The 24569-nt window shown below is 27.1% G+C and overlaps 7 protein-coding genes across 12 annotated transcripts in view; 3 read left to right on the top strand and 4 right to left on the bottom strand.

The window, feature by feature from the left end:
- LOC102674879 (rootletin) overlaps positions 1 to 9212 on the top strand; it is a 12585-nt gene extending 3373 nt beyond the window's left edge. For 2 of the 4 annotated variants that reach the window (XM_006615344.2, XM_006615345.2), the window contains 26 exons: positions 93 to 244; positions 344 to 432; positions 965 to 1048; positions 1244 to 1409; positions 1753 to 1978; positions 3508 to 3661; positions 3836 to 3965; positions 4202 to 4426; positions 4531 to 4704; positions 4813 to 4973; positions 5079 to 5361; positions 5421 to 5550; positions 5619 to 5733; positions 5813 to 5935; positions 6022 to 6369; positions 6441 to 6611; positions 6681 to 6836; positions 6896 to 7003; positions 7080 to 7355; positions 7467 to 7523; positions 7606 to 7745; positions 7805 to 7916; positions 7999 to 8105; positions 8224 to 8368; positions 8448 to 8551; positions 8836 to 9212. In XM_006615344.2, coding sequence (XP_006615407.1) covers positions 93 to 244; positions 344 to 432; positions 965 to 1048; positions 1244 to 1409; positions 1753 to 1978; positions 3508 to 3661; positions 3836 to 3965; positions 4202 to 4426; positions 4531 to 4704; positions 4813 to 4973; positions 5079 to 5361; positions 5421 to 5550; positions 5619 to 5733; positions 5813 to 5935; positions 6022 to 6369; positions 6441 to 6611; positions 6681 to 6836; positions 6896 to 7003; positions 7080 to 7355; positions 7467 to 7523; positions 7606 to 7745; positions 7805 to 7916; positions 7999 to 8105; positions 8224 to 8368; positions 8448 to 8551; positions 8836 to 8905 — 4006 coding nt within the window. In that variant the 3' untranslated portion in view covers positions 8906 to 9212. The remainder of the gene's footprint in view (positions 1 to 92; positions 245 to 343; positions 433 to 964; positions 1049 to 1243; positions 1410 to 1752; positions 1979 to 3507; positions 3662 to 3835; positions 3966 to 4201; positions 4427 to 4530; positions 4705 to 4812; positions 4974 to 5078; positions 5362 to 5420; positions 5551 to 5618; positions 5734 to 5812; positions 5936 to 6021; positions 6370 to 6440; positions 6612 to 6680; positions 6837 to 6895; positions 7004 to 7079; positions 7356 to 7466; positions 7524 to 7605; positions 7746 to 7804; positions 7917 to 7998; positions 8106 to 8223; positions 8369 to 8447; positions 8552 to 8835) is intronic. The other 2 variants (XM_006615346.2, XM_006615347.2) reach the window with 2 other exon arrangements.
- Positions 9213 to 9221: 9 nt separating this feature from the next.
- On the bottom strand, positions 9222 to 12691 carry LOC102674742 (G patch domain-containing protein 1 homolog). The gene is made up of 4 exons (XM_006615342.1): positions 12294 to 12691; positions 11844 to 12222; positions 11529 to 11753; positions 9222 to 11468 (listed from the first exon to the last, which is right to left on the bottom strand). Exons 1-4 carry the CDS (start codon positions 12355 to 12357, stop codon positions 9278 to 9280), a joined length of 2859 nt encoding a protein of 952 aa, XP_006615405.1. The 5' UTR covers positions 12358 to 12691; the 3' UTR covers positions 9222 to 9277.
- An 18-nt stretch (positions 12692 to 12709) lies between these two features.
- LOC102674613 lies at positions 12710 to 15124 on the top strand. The gene is made up of 3 exons (XM_006615341.2): positions 12710 to 13309; positions 13380 to 13975; positions 14067 to 15124. The coding sequence occupies exons 1-3, from the start codon at positions 13001 to 13003 to the stop codon at positions 14428 to 14430; spliced, it is 1269 nt and encodes a 422-aa protein (XP_006615404.1). The 5' UTR covers positions 12710 to 13000; the 3' UTR covers positions 14431 to 15124.
- On the bottom strand, positions 15121 to 19058 carry LOC102674485 (ubiquinone biosynthesis protein COQ9, mitochondrial). The gene is made up of 5 exons (XM_006615340.2): positions 18871 to 19058; positions 16281 to 16472; positions 15723 to 16063; positions 15412 to 15639; positions 15121 to 15330 (listed from the first exon to the last, which is right to left on the bottom strand). Exons 1-5 carry the CDS (start codon positions 18917 to 18919, stop codon positions 15295 to 15297), a joined length of 846 nt encoding a protein of 281 aa, XP_006615403.1. The 5' UTR covers positions 18920 to 19058; the 3' UTR covers positions 15121 to 15294.
- Positions 16640 to 18813, bottom strand: LOC102674347 (glomulin). The gene has a single exon (XM_006615339.2). The coding sequence runs from the start codon at positions 18432 to 18434 to the stop codon at positions 16683 to 16685; it is 1752 nt and encodes a 583-aa protein (XP_006615402.1). The 5' UTR covers positions 18435 to 18813; the 3' UTR covers positions 16640 to 16682.
- On the top strand, positions 18857 to 20616 carry LOC102674128 (nuclear transcription factor Y subunit B-1). Of its 2 annotated transcripts, none has more exons than XM_006615337.2 (3): positions 18857 to 19303; positions 19394 to 19523; positions 19793 to 20616. In XM_006615337.2, exons 1-3 carry the CDS (start codon positions 19289 to 19291, stop codon positions 20335 to 20337), a joined length of 690 nt encoding a protein of 229 aa, XP_006615400.1. In that variant the 5' UTR covers positions 18857 to 19288; the 3' UTR covers positions 20338 to 20616. The 2 variants fall into 2 exon arrangements, with proteins under 2 accessions (XP_006615400.1, XP_006615401.1); XM_006615338.2 differs by having other exon boundaries at positions 19175 to 19322.
- The window catches only part of LOC102673201, a 6120-nt gene continuing 2156 nt past the window's right edge, over positions 20606 to 24569 (bottom strand). For both annotated transcript variants that reach the window (XM_006615328.2, XM_006615327.2), the window contains 3 exons: positions 23473 to 24003; positions 21531 to 21680; positions 20606 to 21361 (listed from right to left, as the gene is read on the bottom strand). In XM_006615328.2, coding sequence (XP_006615391.1) covers positions 20858 to 21361; positions 21531 to 21680; positions 23473 to 23898 — 1080 coding nt within the window. In that variant the 5' untranslated portion in view covers positions 23899 to 24003 and the 3' untranslated portion in view covers positions 20606 to 20857. The remainder of the gene's footprint in view (positions 21362 to 21530; positions 21681 to 23472; positions 24004 to 24569) is intronic.

The raw sequence follows: 24569 nt of genomic DNA on the forward strand, positions 1-24569 counted from the left end.
ATTTATTATGCTATACATTATGTCTGGAATCCATAACTATGCGTTTTTTGATTGAAATTGTAAAAACTTCGTAATACAATTTTAATTAATAGATCTGCTGAAAATGGAAAGCGCGGTTGGTCCTCGGCAACAAATTTGGCAAAGGATGACTTTAAAGGAAACTCGGAGTCATCGTACGCATCAGCCGGTTGGACTTCGCTCATGGATCTCTCAGCTATCGATAACGAAGAAGAGAGATTAGAAGGTGTATACTTTTTATTTAACGATTAATTAATTACATGACATATATTAAGATTTTTTGATAAAGTTTTTTTTGTTGTCAAATTCATCTCATTATTTATAGATAAGAGGCCAACTAAGCTACAGATTAAGGAAGTTATAGATAACAGCAATGAAAGCGCTTCAGAAAATGATGTCGAGTTCATAATTCAGGTATACTTTAGATCGTTTTAAGATTTTTATTTTAATTGTCGCTTATCGCAATGTTGTAATTTTTACTTTGTGTAAAATTTAATTAATATATATATGTAAGTACATATCCAAGCTAGTTTGATTCAAATTGAATATTTATATAATATTCTATAATATTATATATTTTGAGAACATTACATATTTTATATATCCCATATTTACTTATTTATCAATGCACTTATATCGAATTTTTTTATCAGAATAATTTTCATTCAATACTAATTTAAACTTTTACATATTCTAATTAGAACATCGACTTTACGTACATTTAAATTTTGTTTTATCAACATAATTTGTTAAACCAAATATTAATTAAATATACTTGCCAATTTTCTTTCCATTATTATCAACTTTCACGATAACTATCGTTGATTTGATTTTTATCTGTTATTGTATGTATATTATTCAAGCAAAGTATTTGCGAAAAGAAGTATGTATTTGTATGTCATGGAAAAATTGTGTTTTCTTGTTATACATTGATTTTTCTATTCAGGTGAAGAAGTCGAAGACTGGTTCTTCGAAAAACAGGGAAAAGAATGGAGAAAGACGAATGGAAAACGAAGAATGGACGGAAAAAGTAACCATATCATAGCATTCTTCAATTCGTTTCTAATATTTCATCTTTGATTTTCTGTTTCTGTATTTGTACTAATCATTTTATACAAAATTTAGTACGCTTATAGCAATAATAATTTTTAGTGCTCTAGATGATTAGAGAATTATTTGTGTAAATTTAAATTAAGAAAATAATGATGAAACTTGTTATCGTTAGAGTGAGGTAGAACAATTGAGAACACAAATAAGAGAATTACAATCACGATGCGAGAGATTGGAAAAGGAGAAAAGTGAAATTTTGATGAGGCGATTGTCGACCATGGAAACTATATCGAGCAAAGCTTCGCCAAATGAAATACTGAAATTGCAAAAGAAGAATGAAGGTATTAATAAAATATATAATGAAACATTAAAATTAAAAATAAAATTCTTACGATTTTTTACGAATTCTCCTAATAAAATAAGTATATTTTTTAAATATATATTTATATAAATATTTTTACATATATTTTATAATATAAATATTAAATATATTAAAGTATATTTTTTAATTGTTTTCAATTTTGATCGTGCAAAAGAATAATTCGTTATTTAAGTTAGTTTAATAAAAAATCAATAAATTATCAATCCTTTATTTCCTTATATTTTAAAAAAAGATATAATTAATTAATAATTAATTAAATTATTCGTAAAATAATAAAATTAATTAATATTAATTATATTTAGCGCTTATACAAGAAAAAAATAATTTATTGACCAAGATAAGAGAGCTTGAAAAAGAAGCGAATTCAAAAATGTTCAGAGGAGAACGAGATCGTGAAAAGGATGAATTACGTTCGAAATTGAAAGCCGCGGAAAATTTATGCGAGAATTTAATGGATGAAAACGAAGATATGAAGAAAGAAATTCGGCAATTGGAGGAAGAGATATATGAACTGCAAGATACTTTTAGGTAATATGTTTTCTTTTTCTTTGCAAATATATTTTTTTACATGATTTCCTTTCCACTTACGCATGTTTACCTCGCTTTTTTTAATTTTTTTCAATTTATATATATTTTTTTTACTATTGTTAAACATATATAGAGTATTTGATTACAAATGTTCAAAAAAATATTTAAAAAAAATTCGATTTAACGCTCTCTATAATTTTGATGTGTAATTCAATTGTTATAATACTTTTCACTATAAATTAAGTAATAAGTATTAAAGTAATAAAGAATAATTGATATTGATTAAAATATATATATATTATTATAGAAAAAGAAAGCGTTCAACAAGTTAATTTTACTAACTGATTTGTTTGAATTCAAATTGATTAACCAATCAATATGGAATTTGATTTTCAGAACAGCGAATCATGACTCGCTCTTTTGTGATTTTTTTTCGTGTTTATCAATAACATATATGTTTGTTTGTATTAATAAATGTGATCAATATAATGACGTAATATGACACAAGATATTATAAAAAAAGAAAAAGAATAATTATCACTCTGGAAGAAGCAATATTGATTAGATATGAAAAAATTTTGAAGGGGCTCGAAAACAGTGGATTTTCACTTACTGCAGCGATTATCAAGATAAAAAGAAAAGAAAAATTCTATTTTAGAATAATCCCTAAAAAAAAAAATTATTCTGAGAAAATGAAACGTTCAGAGAAATAAATCGAATTTTTTTCATAATTCTCATTCAGGAGAAACGTTTAAGAAAATATCATAAGAAAAAAAAAAAAAGAAAAAAGAAAGAAAAAAGATTAATTAAATCTCTGCCATGTAATGTCTACGAAAGAAAAGACTTAGTCTGAAAATGTTTAGCAAAATGAGCTATCTGAATTGTTGCAGGACATCGATTTGGATGGAAGATTCCAACACAAGAATGGCACTGCTTTTCGCCAAAGCTGGATCGAAAGTGGATGTTTCGTTTCTTGGTAAAATGAGTACTATCACTCGTTTATTCTTTATTGTTCTTTTATCGAGAAGGAAAAATCTTTTTTAAGAAAATCATGTTTTGAATCTTAATGAAGAGGCAGAGAAATAAGATATGGAATAAAATAATTTTTTTTTAATATAGAGAGCAGTATGTGGAACGTAATACTGTCATCGAACCCTTTCGATCATTGTACACTTTTCACGCGTACGCTTCCTTCTGCTTCCGCTCATCCCGAATGGCATTTCGGCTTCCGTTTTGAATTAAATGTGTACGTGACTAATTAATTAAGGTAATTATAATGTGCGGCTCAACTTCACTAGAACTGGATAATTTGTATAAAAATATTTGTAATCTTTAATACGAAAATTATTTGAACATGCGAGAATTCAATTCATTTTTTTTTTTTATATGACATTGTCAAATAATGTAAATTTCAATTTTGTAAATGTTTTATTATTCATTTTATCCTGTTCTAATGTGCTTGTATTCTTTAAAGAGAAATTTTGAAAAAAAAATATATTAAAAAAAAAATATATTTGTATGTTGTTAAGGGACGAACAAGCAGACGAGCAAGTTCGTTTGCGAAAAAGTTTGGAACAGTCGAATAAGAATTGTCGAATCTTGTCGTTTAAGCTGAGAAAAGTTGAACGAAAAGTGGAGGAGCTAGAAAATGAAAAATCTACCCTAGAACAAAAATATGAAGAGGCAAGTTTCTTTGTAAAATTTGAATCAAAGAATTAATACAATTCTCAAATATATTAGAATTAATATATTTAATATATAATTTATATAATTTTTGAGCAATAAAATAATCAATTTTTTGATATTTAATATAAACATATAAATATAAAATTTTAAGTAATTTTTTTTTAACTTTAGGTAAAAAAAATAGAAGAAACGTTGCAAAAAATAAAAGGCGAGTTTCAAAATAGAACTCTGAAGAAAGCAACAGAATTTACAACCAAGGTACAACTGAAAAAAATGGTAGACGAAATGGAAAAAGAAATAGGTTCGTTATATTATTTTTTTATTTCTTTATTATTATTTTTTATACTAAGATATCAAGTATTATTTCCGATTTTTCTTTTTTTAATATATGTAAACTTGGATAATACAATCAAATTAAATAAGCAAAAGGAAATTTAATTTAACATGTAATTTGGTTACATGTATAAACAATTTGCATTTTGATATTACGTATATTAAAAAATTTATAGATAAGAAAAACATAAAATTGTATTTCAGGAGATATGATGACTATATTTAAAAATATTTCTGATGGGAAAGACGTGAACATTCAAGATATTAAATTGAAGGATAATCACGTAAAATATGAGAAACTTTTAAAGGAGCACGAATCGCTAAAGGAGAAATTTGATTCTGTTATGAAAGAATTATCAGATGAAAAAGAAAAGAAGAAAACGCAAATGAGTGGTAAGATCGAGGATAAAAGTACAGATTTGCAGAATCGTAAGTAAAATATTTTTAATTTCTTTAATAAAAAATTATTTACTTTTTATTTTTTTATTACCAAATCTTTTATCATAAATTTATTCTGATGTAAAATGATTCAGTGAAAAAAAAATTGGACGAAGCTATAACATTGAGAGAAAACGAAAGAAAGGCATGGGACCAGGACAAAACAGCATTGTTAGAAGAAAAAGAGAAGCTAAAATCGAAGCTCCTCTCTTTATCTGCGGAAAAACTTAAAGTATACAATGAAACTGTACAACTGAAAAAGGATTTAGGTAAAATTAATTAAAAATTAAGTTTAATTAATAAAATTACAAATTTATTTAGTTATTAAATAAGATTTTAAAATTTCTTTTCTTCTTTTCTTATCTAATTCTTTACAGAAACGGTTAAATCGTCAGAAAATGAAATAACAAAGATGGAAAAAACAATAACTGAGTTGAAAAAAGAATTAAATCAGGAACGAGAAAAATCGAAGAAGATGCAAGATGATTTATCAACATATACGGAACGGGAATCGAAAATGATACAATCAATGAAATCAGTGATTATCAATTTATCTCTTAATAAGGATAAAAATTGAAGAATTATTAATATAAATATTGGAATTATTTTTCATTTTTTATTTTTTTTCTTTTCTTTTTTACAGATAGAACAGACGAAAACCAAACTCGATACTGAAGTAAAGCGATTAAAGAAAGAGTTGGAAACCACAACATCATTAAATTCCACGAAAATGAATGATTTAACTACAAAGATTTCAGAATTAAAGAAAGAAAAAGAGAAATTATTATCGGAAATTAATCAAGAGAAACAATCAAATGAGACTGAAGTATCTACTTTAAAAAAGAAAATCAATTCATTGGAAAAAACAGGATTGAATGCGAAACGGATGAATGAAATGAAGCAAACATATAATGAAAAGATTTTGAGTAAGTTACTTCACTATGATGGCATGAAAAATATCAGAAAATTCTATATAAGATAACAGTGACTTATATTTTAGATTTGGAGAACGAGATAAAGAAAGGCGAATCAGAATATGATAATTTGAACAGAAAATACAATGAATTGACGAATTTGAAAAACCAGTTCGAATCGGATAACGAATCATTGAATAGGTAATTGTTAATACTATATATTAATTATAATAAGATATTTTTGTATTATACCTTTTTTTTTTAAATAGTAAATTACGAGAACAAAATACGGAGTTGACAAGTATTCGCAAAGAATTAGAATTACTGAGACAATCGATAAAATTGAAAGAAAGTGAATGGCGGTCGGAAAAATCAACTCTAGAAGTAAGTTATAAATTAAAATCTTTAATATTATGAAGAATATTGCAAATTTCTTTACCTTTTTTTAATGTAAATTTTTCAGAATCGTATACGGGAAAGTGAATTGCCAAATAAAGCTTTGATAACAGATTTAAATAATGATATAAGCAATTTGAAAAAGGAAAACAATACATTAGTAACTCGATTAGAAGATTTAAGAAAAGCGGTAAAAAAATTAAACTATATTTATTTAGCGATAATTATACGTAATTGTATAATAGAATAAATTTTACTTTAATATATATGCTTCAGAACGATGACCTCTCTAACAAGCTAAAAGATTACGAAGCAGTATCGAAGATCCACCAAGTTTTGACACCGGACACTACAGCCTTGGAATCAGAAATACGAAAGTTGAAAAATGCCCTTGAAAACATGGAAAAGGCGAAGAAAGCTGACTTAGCTCAATGTAAAATGCGTTACGAACATAGGATCACTGCTATTAATGATGAAATTCAAGCTATTCAAAATCAATTATCTAGATATAAACGCGAACGTGATACTTACAAACATATGTTGGAAGGTGCTCAAAAAACTATTGCAGAATTAAAGTCAGCCAAAGATAAACAATCGAATGCACCTTCCGGAAAATCTGATGAGGTTGGTTATTTTTAATTTCGTTTAAAAATAATTCTTTCACTTTTATTTACAAAATTATTCGCATTTTGTAGGAAGAGGAAATGTCTGGTGTCAATGCGTTGGTTCTGGAAAAGCAAATTAATAGTTTGGAGGATGAACTTTCAGAAACAAGATTAGAGGCATCTAGATTAAAAGCCGAATTAGTATCAGAAAAATCAGCAAGTCACGTTAAAGTGTCTGAATTGCAATCGCGGATTAACGAGGTATTTAAATGATTTTGAATGAAACATAATTATATAATTTTCGTTTTATTTTTATCTTTATATTTATAGCTTGAAGAAGAGAGAGTGCTTTCTAGCGGCAGAACAAAGATTCCAGGATTAAAAGTTCGAATGGAGTTAGCATGGCAAAAGGAAAGAGAAGAACATCAGAGATTGCTACAGGAAACGGCTACACTGGCGAGAGATTTACGACAAACTTTATTTGAAGTATGTGATTAAAATTACTGTTACTGATATAAGAAAACAAATAATTTCTTTTTTTGTAGATTGAGAGGGAACGTTCCAAAGAACGATTGGAGAATAAAAGACGACAAGATCAATTGAAGAAAGTGTACGATGAAGAAAAAGAAGAAAGTAAGAAGAAATTATTGGAGGTAAATAAAAATTTTGGAATAATTTTAAAATTTCATTTATTAATTGTAAGACGTCAAAATATATTTATTTTTACAGTTGCAATGCGATTTGCTTGAATTAAGAGATGCTCATGCAAAACTGAGAACCAGCAATGAAAAAATGAGACGTGAAAAAGAACGGCATGAGAAGGAAAGAGAAGAGCTTAAAGATGTAATTTTGAAAAAATGTAAACAAGAACAGATTGAATTAAAAAACATTAATGTGTTGATGCAACAAGTCAATGACTTAATGAAACTTTTCCCTGAATTAAACGGTATAACAGAAAATGGAACTGCAAATATTTATACACCGACTCCACCTAGACGACTAAAGGTGCGAATTAACTAATTCAATTAATTAAGTTGCAAATAAAATAATAAGTAAACTAATAATAAATAAAATAATTAATAAATCTATATAAAACATTATTTTTATACATACTAGGGACCAAAATCGAGGGAGTCATCACCAATGTTGGATGCAAAAAATGATATAAGAGGTGTGATTAATATTAATTATTTTAAAATTATATTATGATATATATTATATAAATTTTATAATATATAACATATTAAATTTATTGTTAGGTTCTCAACTTGGTGAGCGAACAGAAAAATTAGAATATACTGTTAAAAAATTAATGGATGTGGCAAAGGAACTAAAAGAATCAAAGAAAACAGCGGATGAAGTAAACGCAACACGATTGAAAAAACTTGGCAAAAGGTATTTATTAATAACAGTGACCAGTTATTTATTTAAATAAATTTCAATCAATTTTATAGATCGACATCCGTGGAAAGTGATCCAGGAAAAGGTATAACAACATCTCGTTCAAAACCACGATTAAAGAGAAAAAGTCTATCTTTGGAACAAACATCAGCACGAAATGAAGAAGTATATAAAATATTTACATTATTAAACTTTGTAGAATAAGTAATAAAAAAATATTATTATTTATTTATTTATAATTATATAGTCACGCATTTGGGGTACCGATAGCAATATGTCTAGTTTGCAATCATTAGAAGGTTCGGATGTTGAAGGACGAACGTTGAATTTACAGAGAGATTCTAGTGTTGATAGGTAATTATATTAAGAATGTTAAGAATTATTACTTCTAAGATTGAAAAAAAAAAGAAAATAATATAAAATAATAATATAAAATATAATAATAATAATTAAATTTTTTTATGAAATACAGTCGTCTTTCTACGGGTTCTACGAAAAGCGAAATGTTGGATCGAGAAAAGAAGCACGGTAAAGGTATAATAAAAAAAATTACAACCAAATTGACTAAATCAGCCAGTGTTGATGATCCAAATATTTCTATGGATCATTCTCTTCAGGTAAATAAACAACGATATTTTTGTTTGAAAAAAAAACCTATCGTTTCAATGATTTAAACAAAATTTTTTTTTTTCATAGACATCAGGATCCGAGACAAGTATCAATGAGAAAACTAAAGAAGAAAAGAAAAATTTAAAGAAAAAGTTAACAGATATGTTCAAAAGAGGTTCAAGAAGTGGCAGGTATATTATTATTTAAAAAAAAAATAGAAAAATTTATATTTTCAACTGTCATTTTTAAAAATTGATTAAATTATACAAAAAGTACAATTTAAAAAACTGAAAAATTAAAAAAATTAATAAGTAATAAATTATATATTAATATTAATATTATATTCAATATATGTACATAATTATGAAAATAATTTAATTTCGAAAGTGATATTAATAATATAAAATTTTAGCAATAAGATCAAAATTTTCGCAATATGGACAAAAAAAATATAATATTCTTTCTATATTTTCAGTATAGAGAAGAAGATAAACTCTAATAATAGTAGACCAGAATCAAGAAATTCCACAACGTCGAATAAATGATTCAGTCATAAATTCTAAAATATAGCATTATATCGATACTACACACATTTAAATGTATAATGATTTTGACGACAAATGATTTTAAATTACCATCAATAATATGAAAATAAGGGATTTCTCAATAATGTGTGATTAGAATATATACAAAAAAATATAATTTTGTATACATATATATCGGATATCCCTTTACTATTTTAATCTCAAATTTACATAAGCATTTTCAAATATTATATTGTATATAAGTAAATATATATACAAGGCACCATACGAAACTGCAAATAAAAAAGAACTTATTATAAATAACTAGTACATACAGTTTTTCCATTAACGTCTTCTTTGTTAATTCCTTTATTATTGTTCCAATTTCTTGTGTCACGAATCACGCTTTTCTTTTTTCGATTTTCGTTTATGTTTCGAACTTTTATGTTCTTTGTGTTTATGTTTTTTCTTTTCTTTCTTTGTTTTTTTCATTTTTTCTCGTTCTATCCATACACCAGAAATTTTTGAGTCCATTTTGGGTTTTGGTATTACAACACTTTTAAATATAGGTTTTGAAAATTGTGAACTGGATGCTTCTGGTACTTCGTTTTTATTTTTCAATAATCTTGAAGGAAGAGCAGGTCCATACATATCAGGTAATAATTGAGTTTCTGAATTTAATTTATCATCATTCTGTTTCGATTTAATTTCTGATTCGGAATGTGTTGTATTTATATTTTCTTCTTTATTAATTCCTTCATTTGATTGTATACTAGTTCTTGAATTAATAACTAATAAACTATCAAGATCCACTTTTGCAAAAATTCCCCTTGGTGGAGAAGTATTTCTATTTAGATTTATTTCGCTTGGAACTTTACCAATTAAAACAGACTTTACAGTTTCGCTATCTACGCTTTCCTCTAATTCGGAATCCGATTCCTCACTACTGCTTAAGAAAATTGCCTTAAATAAATCTTTCTTTTCTTTTGATGTACTTTTTAATGTAATATTTGTTGCAGAATTGATTTCTTCCTGATCTTTATCTTGTTGATCTGTAATCTCTGTTACTCTTTTTGGGTCAGATTTATCATCTATATTTTGTTCATTTTCTAACATTTTAGAAGATGTTTCTGGCATTTCTTTTCCAAAAACTTTTTCATAAGAAACTTCAAAGTTTCTCATTTTTTCTGATATAGGTTCGAAAGTTTGATCATTTTCAAAAGATTTATTATTATTTGTTTTAACATTCAAATTTGTATTGTCAATGATGTTTTTATCTTTTGGCGATATATTAATTTCGTTTGATTCTTTCGATGCCCGTAAAAATTTTGTAGAATTATTCCAATCAAAAGAATCGAAAATTGAAAACTTTGCTGATTTCTTCTGCATCTCAGGAGCACAACCGATTTTTGGTTCAGGAATGTTAAATCTTTTACATACTATGCTTGCTGGTTTCCATTCCATGCGTTCTCGAGTTAATTTTCCAAACATTTTCATTTTTACAGCTTGTTTCATTTCATCCTCCTGATTAAATGTTGTAGAAACATTTATATTTGTAGAATCATGAGTATTTTCAACATGATCATTCGTTGATTGATCAATTAATTTAATTGCTTGTTCAAATTCAATTCGTTCATGTTCTCTATCCCATTCTGTCATAGATAATGATTGTATACTTTCAAGCTTATTTTTTTCTCCCTGTCTCATAAAAACTAAATATTGTTCAAAACGTCTTTGTTTATCAGGATCAGAAAAAAATGATTTCATGTTATTGTTTTTCATAAAATTATTTTTATCTAACTCATTAGTACTTGTATTTGTTTGTTCAGAAGTTGATGAATCTTTAAATTCTTTTAATTCTTTCAAACTTTTCTCAAAATCTTTACCAGGACCAATAATACCTCCTTTAACAAAACTTTGTACATTTAGTTTCTCCATCCATGAACTAGCTAGTTTAGATCCTTGATTTTTTTCTTTTTGTCTTTCTTCAGTTTGTTGCTTTCCGTGTAAATTTAATGTTTTAGAAATAATATTGGAAGCAACTGATGGTACTGAATTTGGATATATTTCAGATGGTTTTTTCACACTGCATGTATCTTCCAATATTCTAGCTCTGTCCGCAGCTGTTAAATCTTTTCGCTTTCCATTTTCAATTGCACGATGAACATTTTCAATTGGAGGATAAAATCGACTTTTTCTAATTATATGCACTGGTACAAAATCCTTTGGTAATACTGGAGGTTGAAAAATTGTTTTTAGTTTTAATTTATCTTTTGCTAATATAAAGCCTTCTAAACAATTACTACTTAAATTTTTCGAATTATCATCAGACCATCTTGTCTTAGATTTCCGTTCTGGAGCTAGAGAAAAATCGTAACGTGACATATCTTCTCTTTCATATATATCATCATCATCAGCTTCAAATGCACCAACTCCAAATGCTTGTCCATGTATTGACAATTTTTTATTTTTGTCTTGCACATTAAATGCTGGAGTATCAAATAAATTTACATGACCAGATAATATTGTTCTTCTGTCTAAACCACTGTATCCTATACCAAAATAATTGTCTTTTGGATTACATCTGTAAAAAATAGATATAGTTAATATATTTTTGTTTTTAAAACTATATATTAATATTTACCTAAATGGTTCATAGTCATCAGGTGCAAATGTAACATTCTCATAATCATCTTCTGAATCCTCAGAACTATTTTCTGAGCTTGTCTTTCTAGATATTTGTTGTATATTTTTCATTTTTTCATTTCTTTTTTTAATTTTAGCTTTCTCTTTTTTTGTAAGTCTTGATCCTATACCTTGTCCTGGTCTCCATCCCATTTTTTTTAATAACATAATACCAACTGTTTCTCTATTATAACAAATCATCATTATTGAAATTAATAATTTGGAGTTTATTAAATTATTTAATTTTAACTTCTTATATAACAAAGATATTTACTTTACAGGTTTTAAAAGTTCTTTTAATACTGGAGTGCCAGGAATAGGACCATTGCTATCATAAATAGGTCTCTCACGTTTTGTTCCTCTTTGACCATGATCAACATAATCCTCTGTAGCACGAATTCCTGTTGGTGCAATTCCAAATTCACTTGTATCTTCTTCATCCATAAAATCTTCTGGACGCTGCGTTATACTTTCTGCTTTACTACTTCTGGAAGATTTGAATTGTTGTGGTCTCCAACCATCTCTTGTGCCTACTGTATTAAAATATCCAGCAGAAAAACCACCTGTAAATGCACCGTGAAATCTACGTCTTCCTTGTGCATCATATGCATATTGATCTTCAATTGTCATTGGTTTTTTTCTCGGTAAATTATCTACAATAATCATGTGAAAATATGTATAATAATATATAATAATTGTTTATATGCCGAAATTTTTTATTTACCTTCGTCTAATGGATCAAGAGGTACTCCAAATGTAACATAATTTTCATCTTCAGAATCACTCATTTTTTTGATATTCAATATTTGATATTTAATTAATCAAAACATGAAAAACTTATTCTTAATTTATAATCTTTTTAATTATTAAAAATAATGCATTTGAGGTTAAATGGGACAATGACAAAAAAATTTTTTCTTTCATTTTCAATAAACTTTACGTTATTTCGTTATAGAATATATCTATATTTGAGATAAATTCTGATAACGTGATTAATAAAATAAAATATTTTAAAAATTATAGAAATGCTTGTAAACCAACTAGCAATTGCTTTAGTTTTTTCTTTCTAGAAAATTAATGGTACGTACATTGGTAAGGGACACTTTAACCAATAATGAAATAGTTAATAGGAACTTTTTAACTGAAGTTAGTGGAATAATATATTTTTGAAGCAGCAGGGGATAATTTGGAACAAATTTACGAAGTATACAAAAACACTTAAATAGAATATCAGTGTAAAATTAATTTAAAGAAGTAATCGTTATGCGGCGAATTATAATAAAGTTTGATAAATTTGTAAGAAAAAGTAATAATTGCGAAAAAAAAGAAGTTAAGGAATAGATGGCGTGTGAAATAATTTTTGATAAGATAGTGCAAGTGAACCCTTTCTTCAACTTAGAGCCAGTTTGAAGGGTCGCACAACATTTGAATATGATAAGTCAAACGTCAGAGGAATTTATCATGACTGCACCAACAAATACAACAAAAATATCAAATCAAGACTTGAAACCACAGAAGTTAAACGATAGAACATTTGATTTTCTTTGGTGGCGTGATTCACGACGTAAGAACGTATTAAAAAAGGAAGAGAACCAAAAGAAAAAAGAAGATTTGATAGAAGTAAAAATCATTGAAAGTAAAACAAAAAATACATTTTTTCATAAAACATCTTTCGATTTTTTTAAGAATATTAAGAAACATATACAAATCAAAAAGTTGACACATAAATCAAAACAAAGAGTAAGTAACAATAATTTGGATAAAAATATTTTTGTTTTATATATAACAAAAATATTATATATTTTTACAGACGAAAGAAGTTGAAACATCTAGCCTACAAAATGATACAAATTATGATCTATCAGCATTTCAAAACAATAAATCTACAATTTCTACAGAAGAAAATAATGTTTCTGAATTAAAATGTGAAGACATTGTTAAAAATTCTGATATTCTAAACAGCAATGAAACTTTGACAGATATAGATATAGAAATATCACAAAATCAATATACTTCAGAAGATTTAAATAAAATTATAAAAGATTATAGAGATATTGAAAAATTAGAAGATATTAATGAACAAATTACTAATAAGTTCCAAACAGATATTAATCATGAAAATATTTCTAACATATTTCGATCATGTTCCAGTAATAAAATAGAGCAATTAGAATCGAGAACAATAATAGAAAATAATGCAATAACACATCAAGTTGAAAGAATTACAGAAAGTACAGAGACTAATAGAAATAATGATAATAAAATAAAAGCAAGTCTTACAGAAGAATTGCTTAAATTAAGTAATTATGGATGGTATTGGGGTCCAATATCAGGAAATGAAGCTGATGCCAAACTTCTATCTGAACCAGATGGTGCATTTTTAGTAAGGGACTCTTCAGATGACAGGTTATTTTTTTCTACTTCCTTTTTTTCTTTGTAATTTTAAAATATCATTGCAAAGAGCATATGAAATATTTTAATATTTATTTTTTTACAGATATGTCCTAACACTTAGCTTTAAATCATCTGGCAAGTTACTTCATGCTCGTATGGAACATAGTGGTGGTTTATTTTCTTTATGTAACCAAAGTGAAAGTGAAGGATTTAGTTCAGTAGCTGATTTAATTGATTATTCAATGAATTTTAGTCAGTCTGCAGTCTTTTGCTATTCACGACCTAAGTATCCTGGTCATCCATCTTTTCCAGTTAGATTAACAAAGCCAGTAAGCAGATTTACCCAAGTTCGAAGTTTGCAATATCTTTGTCGTTTTGTTATACGTCAAAATACTAGATTAGATAATATTCATAAGTTGCCTTTACCAAAAACAATTAAAGGTTATATTGAAGAAGCACATTATTAATATTGGTTTTTTGAAAAATACTTGTTATAGTATAAAATATTGATAATATTTTGATAACAAGTATTGATAACATAAGTTTTTAAATATTTTATCTTTTGTATTGTAAAGCAATATTTTTTTCAAAGAAATCTACTTCTAAAAAATGATAGATTAGATATGATCATCTTTTTATAAAAATTGAGATCTTCATTTTTAAAGTTATCAAGATTTTCAATTTTATGAAAATTGATTAATATATTACATGTAATTATATCAATCAATGATAATGAACAATATGTAAATGATAGTTTATAGTAAATAATCTCTTGCATGAATTACTTCATAAACTATATATAATTATTATATATTTTAATGTAATTCAAAGTTTAAACAATTCATGAAGTACTTGGCTGTGTGGTGTGTTTGTAAATACATTTTTTATAGTAAAATAATCTCCTGCTCAATTGAATAGTAAGAATGAAAATTAATCTCTTGTTCAATGGAGATTTAACATAATTTTGTATAAAACATAAGAATATATTATTTTAATTATGACAATATTGCAGGGTAATTGTTAAATATTATTAAATCTATATTTCTAACAGTTTATATCTTTCTATCTTGCATAGAAATAAATCACATATATTAAATTCAGTCTCAAATGTACAGATCTTGTTAAAATATGATATCAAAATAAATTAGCCATGATTATTAATTCCCTTTAATGTTATTTTTTTTTAATACCACTGCTAAATAAACTCTGTACATAAATTCTTTTGATAAATTTTCATTTGTAAGAAATGAATTTATATTCCGTGCTTTTATTTTAGTGATCTAGTAATAATTAATACCATAAAATATTATATAATATTAATTATTTTTTTTCTACCTATTCCAATTCAGTCCAAGTATATTGCGTGCCTGTTGAAAATAAAAATATTTAGTACTTTATTTGGTATATAATTATTTTATTAAATGATATTTAAAATTTTAAATACTTACTGTAACAAAAGCAGCAGTTGCAGCTTCAGTAGCACGATTTAAGGCTTGATCTGGTAAAGCCATATCAGAAGTTGTTGTTAGAATCATTTGAATTTGTGTAGCATCTTTAATTCGTCTATCCAAAAAATGCCAAGTTTTTTGATGATCTTCACTATTATCTTGTATCATGTACAATTCCGTAGTTTTATAAATACCTGCTAGTACTATTCTTCTAGTATACCAGTTTATCTAATTCAAATAAATTTCAATAAAACATTTTAAAGTATATTTGAAAAATAAAACTATATATATAAAAATAAACATATTCTTACATCAACTGATCTATCACCAGCATAATAGCAAATATCATCTACTAAAGTAAGTAAATTAGCTAATGACATTGGTACATTAGGTGGAAGAGACATAAGAGCTAAAGCTTGTGGCCATATTTTTTTATAAGGAATCACCATTCTAAGCCTTGTCTCAACAGCATTACGTGCTTCTAATAATAGTGTTTTTGTTTCTTTAGGATTTTCTTGATTTGCAAGAGCTTGCTCTTTAAGGATGTTATTCAATTTTTTATTGCATGTTAAGTAGAAATAGTGAACCAAATCTGCTCCTCGATTAGGGAATAATCCATGAATTATCCCAGGATACCCAATAGACTCAGCACCTTTGGTATATAACTTTTAATAATTAAATTAAATATTTTTATTTATTATCTGCATTATATACTAATAATATGAAATTATTGTTTTCAAATTAAAACTGAAAGCAATTAGTAAACATGTTAATTAGTAAACATGTAATACATTTAAAATATATTTATTTATTCATATAAAGGCTTCATTCTGACTCATCTACTTAACTGAAAAATTATTACAAATTACCAGCACTGATGGCTTTATGACTCCATCCTAGATCATGAACATATTTTAAAGATGCCTCGAGAATTTTTAATTTGATATTTTTTTCGTATTCTTCTTCACTTTCATTATTTCTATATTTCTGATTTGATTTTTGTGTATCATTTTTAGTTTGATCATTGAATAAAACTCTACAAGTCCATAAACTTCTAAAACCTATTAAAATCAAAATTTTTTAAATTTTCTTTTCAAGAAATATGATTTCATAAAACAATAAATGATAGGATACAGTCAAAATACATAAAATATAAATGAAGTATGATTTTATTAAACAGTGAATGATATACATTTTATAAATGTACAATTTTTATTTTGATACTATAAAGATATTATGTGATTATTATAATCACACATATAATTATTATGTCATTTAAAAGAATTATTATCAATACATTCATTGACTCTAATTAAAATGCTTTCCATCACATCAAGACCATTTATTGCTTGATTACAAAATGAAATTTTTTCTGAAATAGGCATTGGAGGTAATTTTTCACCACCAACATTTAATATTATTTCTGTACCACTTTTTTCTAATTCTATATTTTCAATTATTTTATGAATTTTCTTTTGTTCTTCTAAATCTTTTATTTTTACTTTCCAATGTGCTCTACATAGATCTAATCCTTCTCTTAATGGTTTTAAATAATCATTTTGTAGTTTATTTACTAAGTTCCAAATACCAGTTTGATTTTGCTTATCTTTTATAAATAAAAATCTCAACAAATTTAAACTCGTAATTATTTCATCAGATAATTCCACCAAATCAGATGCACTACCATGATGTAATTTACAAGCTAATTTGATTAAAGTTTCCAGATTACTACCAAGAAAATATGGTAGATGAGGTGTTTCTTGAAGACATTCAATAATAGAAGTTTTAACTATTCCAGTAGTTAAACTAAGTAAACCTGAATGCTCACTAGTTTGATATAAATGCAAAACAACAAAATACCTAGCTTGCATATCAAACATGTCAATATAGTTTTGAAATATATTTAAAGCTTTTTTCCTTTCTTTATCACTATTGCAATAAATCATTACTTTTGTAAGTACATTAAACAACTCAAAATATATATTCAATTCTAATAATGGTAATGTTAAAGAATATTTTGTTATTCTCATTAAAAGATGATTCATAAAATTTAAACCTTTTGTAACACTTTCTTGTTCTTGTAGTAATTTAATAATAAAATATATACATGCTTGAAAAATATATTGCATATCATATACCTGTGGCACCCTTTCCCACAAATGAATTTTTGTTATAACATAAAAATAAAAGTTAGCATATGCCAAATCTGATATATTCTCACTTAATTCAAAAAGTGTTATTTTAAGATTAAAATTGTTTACTTCTATATTTTTTTTCCTGGAATTGATCTTTCTATTTCGTACACTTACAATATTTAAAAGCCATAGCAAATCTCCAGTTATATGACTTGTAAGTGTTACAATTCTCTCAGGTAAAGATTGATTTAAACAAGATTCTACTTCTTTCTCTTCTAAATAATATAATGGCTTTCCCATTAAAAAAATTAAAATGCTAGCTAAATAATCTCTTAATATGATATATTTTTCTGAATTCTTTAACTTTGATTCATTTATTAATGGTTCTAAAAATAATATAACTGCATCATAAGCATTTTTTATTTTATTTATAATAGCAATATAGTTTTGTGATCCTTTTTCTGGTATAGGTAGACTTTCAATATAAGATCTTATAGTACTAATACACCATTCTATTGCCTTCATTTTATCCTTCATCTTAGAAAGACATTTAGTAAGTATACTTAGAATTATAGAAAATTTTATGACATCCTCTGGACCTTCTATTTGTTCTAATAGTTCTAATACTGTCTCAGAAGGATTACATTTTTCTACTATAGTATTTAAAATTGTTTTACAACATTCAATTAAATCTTCGTTGCATTTTATGTTTTCTGCAGTAAGATGAGATGCTACAATTGGAACAATATCCCATGAAGAGTCTTTAATAATATCATCATATTTACTATCCTCAAAGAGATTCAAAACTTCTTTGAATTTATTTTTTTTTAAATCGTTTGTTAATTTTTTAATAAATGTCTTTGTAAAATCTTCTTGTAGTTCTGTCATTTTTCACTTGAATAATTTATCACATAAATAACTTTATAAAATATAGTAAAACATAACCTCTTCTTTTAGCGTATTTAATAATATTTTCATAAATAAACAAAATATCACTAAATACACAAAATTACGTGTTATTTTAAAATGAATATCTAAAATAAAATAGATTGCATAGTTACAACGATATTAAAAAAGATTATGTCTTACTTATGCGATCGTATTATATTATAAACAAAACCATATATATTCATTGTCAACGAAAAATATATAATATAAAACTTGCGTAAACAAATGCAATCATCAAATATATTGTACAACTTATAATATTTTATTTATAAATTAAATAATTTATTTCGAAATTTCAGTAACGAATGTCAAGATGAAAATGATATGCATATGAATTGTGATTGGCATATGTTACAAATAAAGAAAATACGCTTACCATTTACTGAAAGACCTTTACGCATTAATAAAATGCTAGACATGGCCATATCAATAGCTTTAAATAAACTTACTTGTTGCACATTTATGGTCACACACGGCGAAACATCGATTATTATTATTCTATTCAGGAGAGTCGTTTAGATACAGATTTGTAAATTATGCTTTAATTCTTGTTCTATTTACGAATCTGCCTAAATGTTTCGTTTGTTTTTGTTTATTCTTTTGCATTTTACCTAGCATAATAGATAGAAACTATAGGTTTTATTAAAAAAAGAAAGGAAACATTGTAAATCATATAGTAGTATAAAAATTTAAAAAAAATTGATTATTAGTATTTAGGTTACAAATTTATATTTTCGTTTAGTGCGAGGGCACCAGTTGTACTAAGAAAATCTCGCTAAAAGTGTGTGTTATCGATGTCTATTGATAAGGTTGTTTATGCCAAAAAATGTAATAAAATATTGTGAAAACAAAGCTATAAACAGGTTAAGGAAATTAAAATTTTTATACTGTGTGTTTAGTGTATCAAACTGGAGATGGAAAATAGTGGTGAAAGTGGTGATGATGGAGGACCTTTAGGCCCGACTGCGTTTCTTGGAGGAGGTGGTGTTTCTGCATCGTATATCAGTGTACAGTCTGACGATATGGAAGGTAGGTTAATAATATTTTGGAAAATTTTTAAAACAAATTAAAAATTGTATTTATATTTAATATTATGAAATCAAATTTGTAATAAATCGTTTTTTTATAGAAAAAAAAATTTATATATATTTTATTATTTGTAATTTCAATATATTTCTATTCTAAAATTTGAAGTATAATAAGATTTTATAATATATCGATCAATATAAAATAAATATTCATCTCATATTGATATGAAATTATGTAAAATTTATAGTATTTATATATATATTTTTTAGATGATCCTGAAAATACAGATGATTCAAATCATGGGGCAAGTGATCCTTTGCAAGGAGCTGGAAGTGGCAATGTTGGAGGGCCTCTTCGTGAACAAGATCGATTCCTTCCAATAGCAAATGTAGCAAAAATTATGAAAAGAGCAATACCAGAAGCGGGAAAAATAGCAAAAGATGCACGCGAATGTGTTCAAGAATGTGTATCCGAATTTATATCTTTTATCACATCAGAAGCAAGTGATCGATGTCATATGGAAAAACGAAAAACTATTAATGGTGAAGATATTCTATTTGCTATGACAACTCTTGGTTTTGACAATTATGTAGAACCACTAAAAGTATATCTACAAAAATATAGAGAAGCAACAAAAGGAGACAATCCAGGTAATGTTCCAACAACAGGCAATGGAAAAACTGAACCACAAGGAACAATATATGAAGATCAATTATTTGCTATTGCTGCAACTGCATCTAGTGCTACCACTTCTGATACACCTGTTATATATAGTTATACGTCCACTGATCAAATGCAATTTCAACTTTCTTGATCACTGTATATTAAAATGATATTAATATAAATTATTTAACTTAAAATGCAATTTACAATGCAACTATGTCAACTATACATATATCTTATTCATGTAAGATTGCATTTTGTAAGACTGTAAAATCAGTTTAATGATAAACTGATAATTATAAGAATAGAACAACATAAATGTTCTTAAATATTTTGAAAAGAAAGTGACTTAACTTTAAGCAATCCTTGTAAAAAAAATAAAAATATGGGAGGAAATAAAGCAGGAAGCAATCCAAAAGCTCATTGATAATTATTTTTTTTTTATACTTTTTCAAACATAGTAGGGGTAGAAAAACATAGCCGATTGTTTCTTTAACTATTACTTTTAAGCGCTAGAATTCGCATTTAAACTAGAATTAGGCTGTGATGGTTTTCTTCTTTTTGTTTGCGAAAACGGTTCAGGTCAAATGGAAATAAAATATTCTATATTGGACAAGAACCGGCAGTTAATCGGCGTATAGATTCTCGTAGAAAATGTTCGAAACACGTTTTCACTCTGGTAATTGGGCAGGAGAGAGCAAGAGCTCATGTGCTTTTGTTGATGATGATGCAGCGCCACTTGAAGACATGGCCGATTGTTGTTGTTGCTGTCGTTGACGAGTTGGTGATAAAAGTGAGGCGGTAGGTAATGTTCCAGCAGGTCGAGCTTCCGTTTTCCTCACTTTTTCTTTTTTATCAGAAGCAACATGACAAAATCGCCAGCGGCATTGACCGCAACGACATAAACAGAGGCAGAGCAGCACCCGAAATAGACAACACAGTAAACCGGCGCACAGTAGTGAAGGACCCACCAGCCTCAATTCTGGACTGAGGAATCCTTTCTCTCCAGTGCCGACAAACGATATAACTAATCCGAGCGCTGTAGTTCCTAGCCCCGCATAAAGTACAGTATTCACTGCCGCGCTAACTTCACCTCTACGACGGTTTGCATTACTGCTTCCATCTTCTTCGTCATCTTCTCCACTGCTTCCATAGCAATAGCTTGCATCTCTTATCTAAAAACGATGGATATTATTGAATTTTGTATTTTATATTTACAACACATTTTAACATAATATTAAGTAAAATTATTTAATAGATATTCATAAATGAATTATTTTTTATAATATTATAAATTAAAAATTTTGATCTTAAATTGCATTATAAAAACAGACACTTATTTACTCTGTTTCTCTTCATCCATCGTCGATGAGCCTCGCATTGCTTTGTCTTGTAGCCATCCCCACGACATGCGTGAGGCGACATAGGAGATAAAGGAAGGGGAGAAGGTCTGCTGCAACCTTGCCATGCTGCTTTGCCAGGTCCTCCACCACACTGAAATTATTTTCTGTTCAGGTATTATCTTTATAAAATTTTCTAATAACTACAATTAAAAATCATTCAATGCTTCAGTATCTATTGTATTTTGATATAATAAAATTGTCAACAATCTAATATATTAAATACTTTTTAACATTTTTCTTAATCTATAATTATAAATATTTATACTATTGTATAAAATATAAATAAATATAAAACTTGAAATCAATAATATTATTATTATGTTCTTTACATCTTTCTCTATCATTTCAAGCATGTTCATTGAAATAAACATCTATCATTTGTTACTATTATTAGAAAAATTTAATTAATGATTTTTGTCCTCGTTACTCAGCACATAAGATAAAAAACATGCATGCATTTACTAAATAGAACATAGAAAAATTTGCATAAATGGAACCAATTGAGATGTGTATAAATATTTTATACGTACATGTATCGTAGAACTTGTCTACACAAGTACACTGTAATCATTGCATTCTAATTGACAACAAAGAATTGATTAAACATAATTAGTAGCAGTTATTAATCTTTAAGTATAGTATAGTGCATATTGTAAGAATTACAATTTTTTGCACTTATATTATATTATATATTTTAAAATTATTATTATGTATTTTTGAGAAACTTCTTTAAAATATTTCTATAAGATGAATATCAAATAATTATTTAGTAGTTTTATTTTATTGAAGTACGTGTTAATATTTTAAATTAGAATAACAAAATATTAAAATATTTTAAATTGTAAATTTATTTTCAAACTCTTTCTCTCTTTTCTCTGAATTCATATCATCAGCAATCATATTTTTTTAAGTATAAACAAAAATTAGTGCACAATAATATAAGGAATTTATTAGTTCTATGATAAGAGAAAGTAATAAAGGGACAAACATCACTACACAATATAATTTTTTTTCAAGAGCTATAGAAGGTTAATGCACATATAATTAGCTAGAGAAGCGACAGTTACCCTCTGATGCCAATAGTTACTGTTGATGATATTAAAATGATTTTAATACTTACCCCATAAACATATGATCGTGGGGGATATCGTGGAAGCGGCGGAATAAGTCTGGTGGCCAAGTTGGAGGGTAAATCTCTAAAGTTCACCACCTTACCCCCCCGTAACCGTTGCTTCTCCCTTCTAATCAATAAAGCAGCCTGCATTCCGCTCATTCATTTGCCTGTTTCATTGATCCTTAAGATCTCGACCGTCCTGCTCCTTCCCCTCCTTCTCTTTCTCCTTTCCACTTTTTACACAGTAAAATTTTAACTTTTTCCCTTATTTTTTGTTTGCCCAATCAAAAATCAAAAAAACCACACAAGTTTCTTCTCAAAGGTCTCCCAATTGTGATTGATACCAGACACTACAACTTACTCCTAACATTGCACTGTCTGCCTCCAACATTAGGTGATGTTTGTATCCGCTGATAGGAACCAGGAGGGACATGTTAATTACTAAAAATTACAATTTAGTTTGGATAAGCAGCTGACGAACCTGGAGCCGCTCGAGGATGAGTTATCGCGGGTTTATACGCCACCAGACAGCCGATCGATGGTGTATTCCTAATAAGTAAAGGTGTGCCAGCAAGAAGAAGGTGCAAAGTGCAACGAGGATTATCGAAATACTTGAATAAGGAAATTGCAGTATATAAGTATGTGATAGGGTTACCTAGCAAGAGCAACTAGTGTGATAGAGAAAGAAGAGAAATAGAGCTAAAAGATAAAGATAATAAAACGACCTTAGAGCAATTTATAAAAAATTACTGTTAAACAATCTACCCACCTGTAGCTCTGAAGAAGATGGTGAAACTCGGAGATCGAGGATCGATGTTGGTGGAAAAGGAAAATTAGATTTAGTGGCACAAGTAACTGAACTAGGTGATTCAAGGGATAGTGGTGGTGGCGATATTGGAAACTGGATTGGAGAAACAGGTGCAACTTGCTGACACTTCTCGACATGACGCCGTCGATCGATGCTCGGATGAAATGTAGATGACGGTGGTTGTGGCTGTGGTGTGGAAGATGGTGGAACAACGTGCGGACGAGCAAACTTGCTGGGGTGATGGTGTTGATGGTGGTAGTGGTGCTGAGAAGCTGGAATTGTCTTCAACCGTGATGGAATTGTACTCTCAGCGACGCGTCTGTTTAACTGCAATCGTTTCTGCTTCCTCCTATTCGCTATACTGGCGCCACCCGCAGCTGCGTACATCGCTTCGCACCCTGATTATACTCTTCCCGGTTTAACGCCTTCGGGCCAGGCGTTCTTTCTGTTACGAGCTTAGATTCCTTTGCATCGTCTTCCTGTTTTTTTTGTCTGTAAAGGCAAGAAACATGACGGATATCCGCCCACTATTGGCGGCCGTCATTCTAATTCTACTAATATTCTAAGTATTCTAGCATAAAGCACATAAAAAGCGTTTTATTTACAGCGATATTTACGTATTATACGGAAAATTTATTTAAATACTTTTGCTTATTGAAAACAAATAGTAATAAATGATATATTTGTTAAATATTTTTTAACTTTGGAATTTACAATTAGCTACTAATAAACTAATAAATATTAACATATTTTTATATAATTATTATGAAATGAGATAGATTTGTAGTTAAAAAAATTAAAATGATATAATATATCTATATAAATTTGAAATATTTAATATGATATAATATTGTATTATTTTTATACAAAAAAAATGCGTAATATATTATAAAAATATAAAGAAATATAATTTTATTGTTATTTAATAATATATAAAATATATGTAAAATAGTAGTAAATTATAACATGCATCATATATATATAAGCGAATCATTTATAAAGATAAAACAAAATAAAATATATTTTTATTTAAAAATTTAAATAAAATTAAATGAAAT

Source organism: Apis dorsata, unplaced genomic scaffold, assembly GCF_000469605.1.
Source record: "Apis dorsata unplaced genomic scaffold, Apis dorsata 1.3 scaffold_221, whole genome shotgun sequence".
NCBI lineage: Eukaryota > Metazoa > Arthropoda > Insecta > Hymenoptera > Apidae > Apis > Apis dorsata.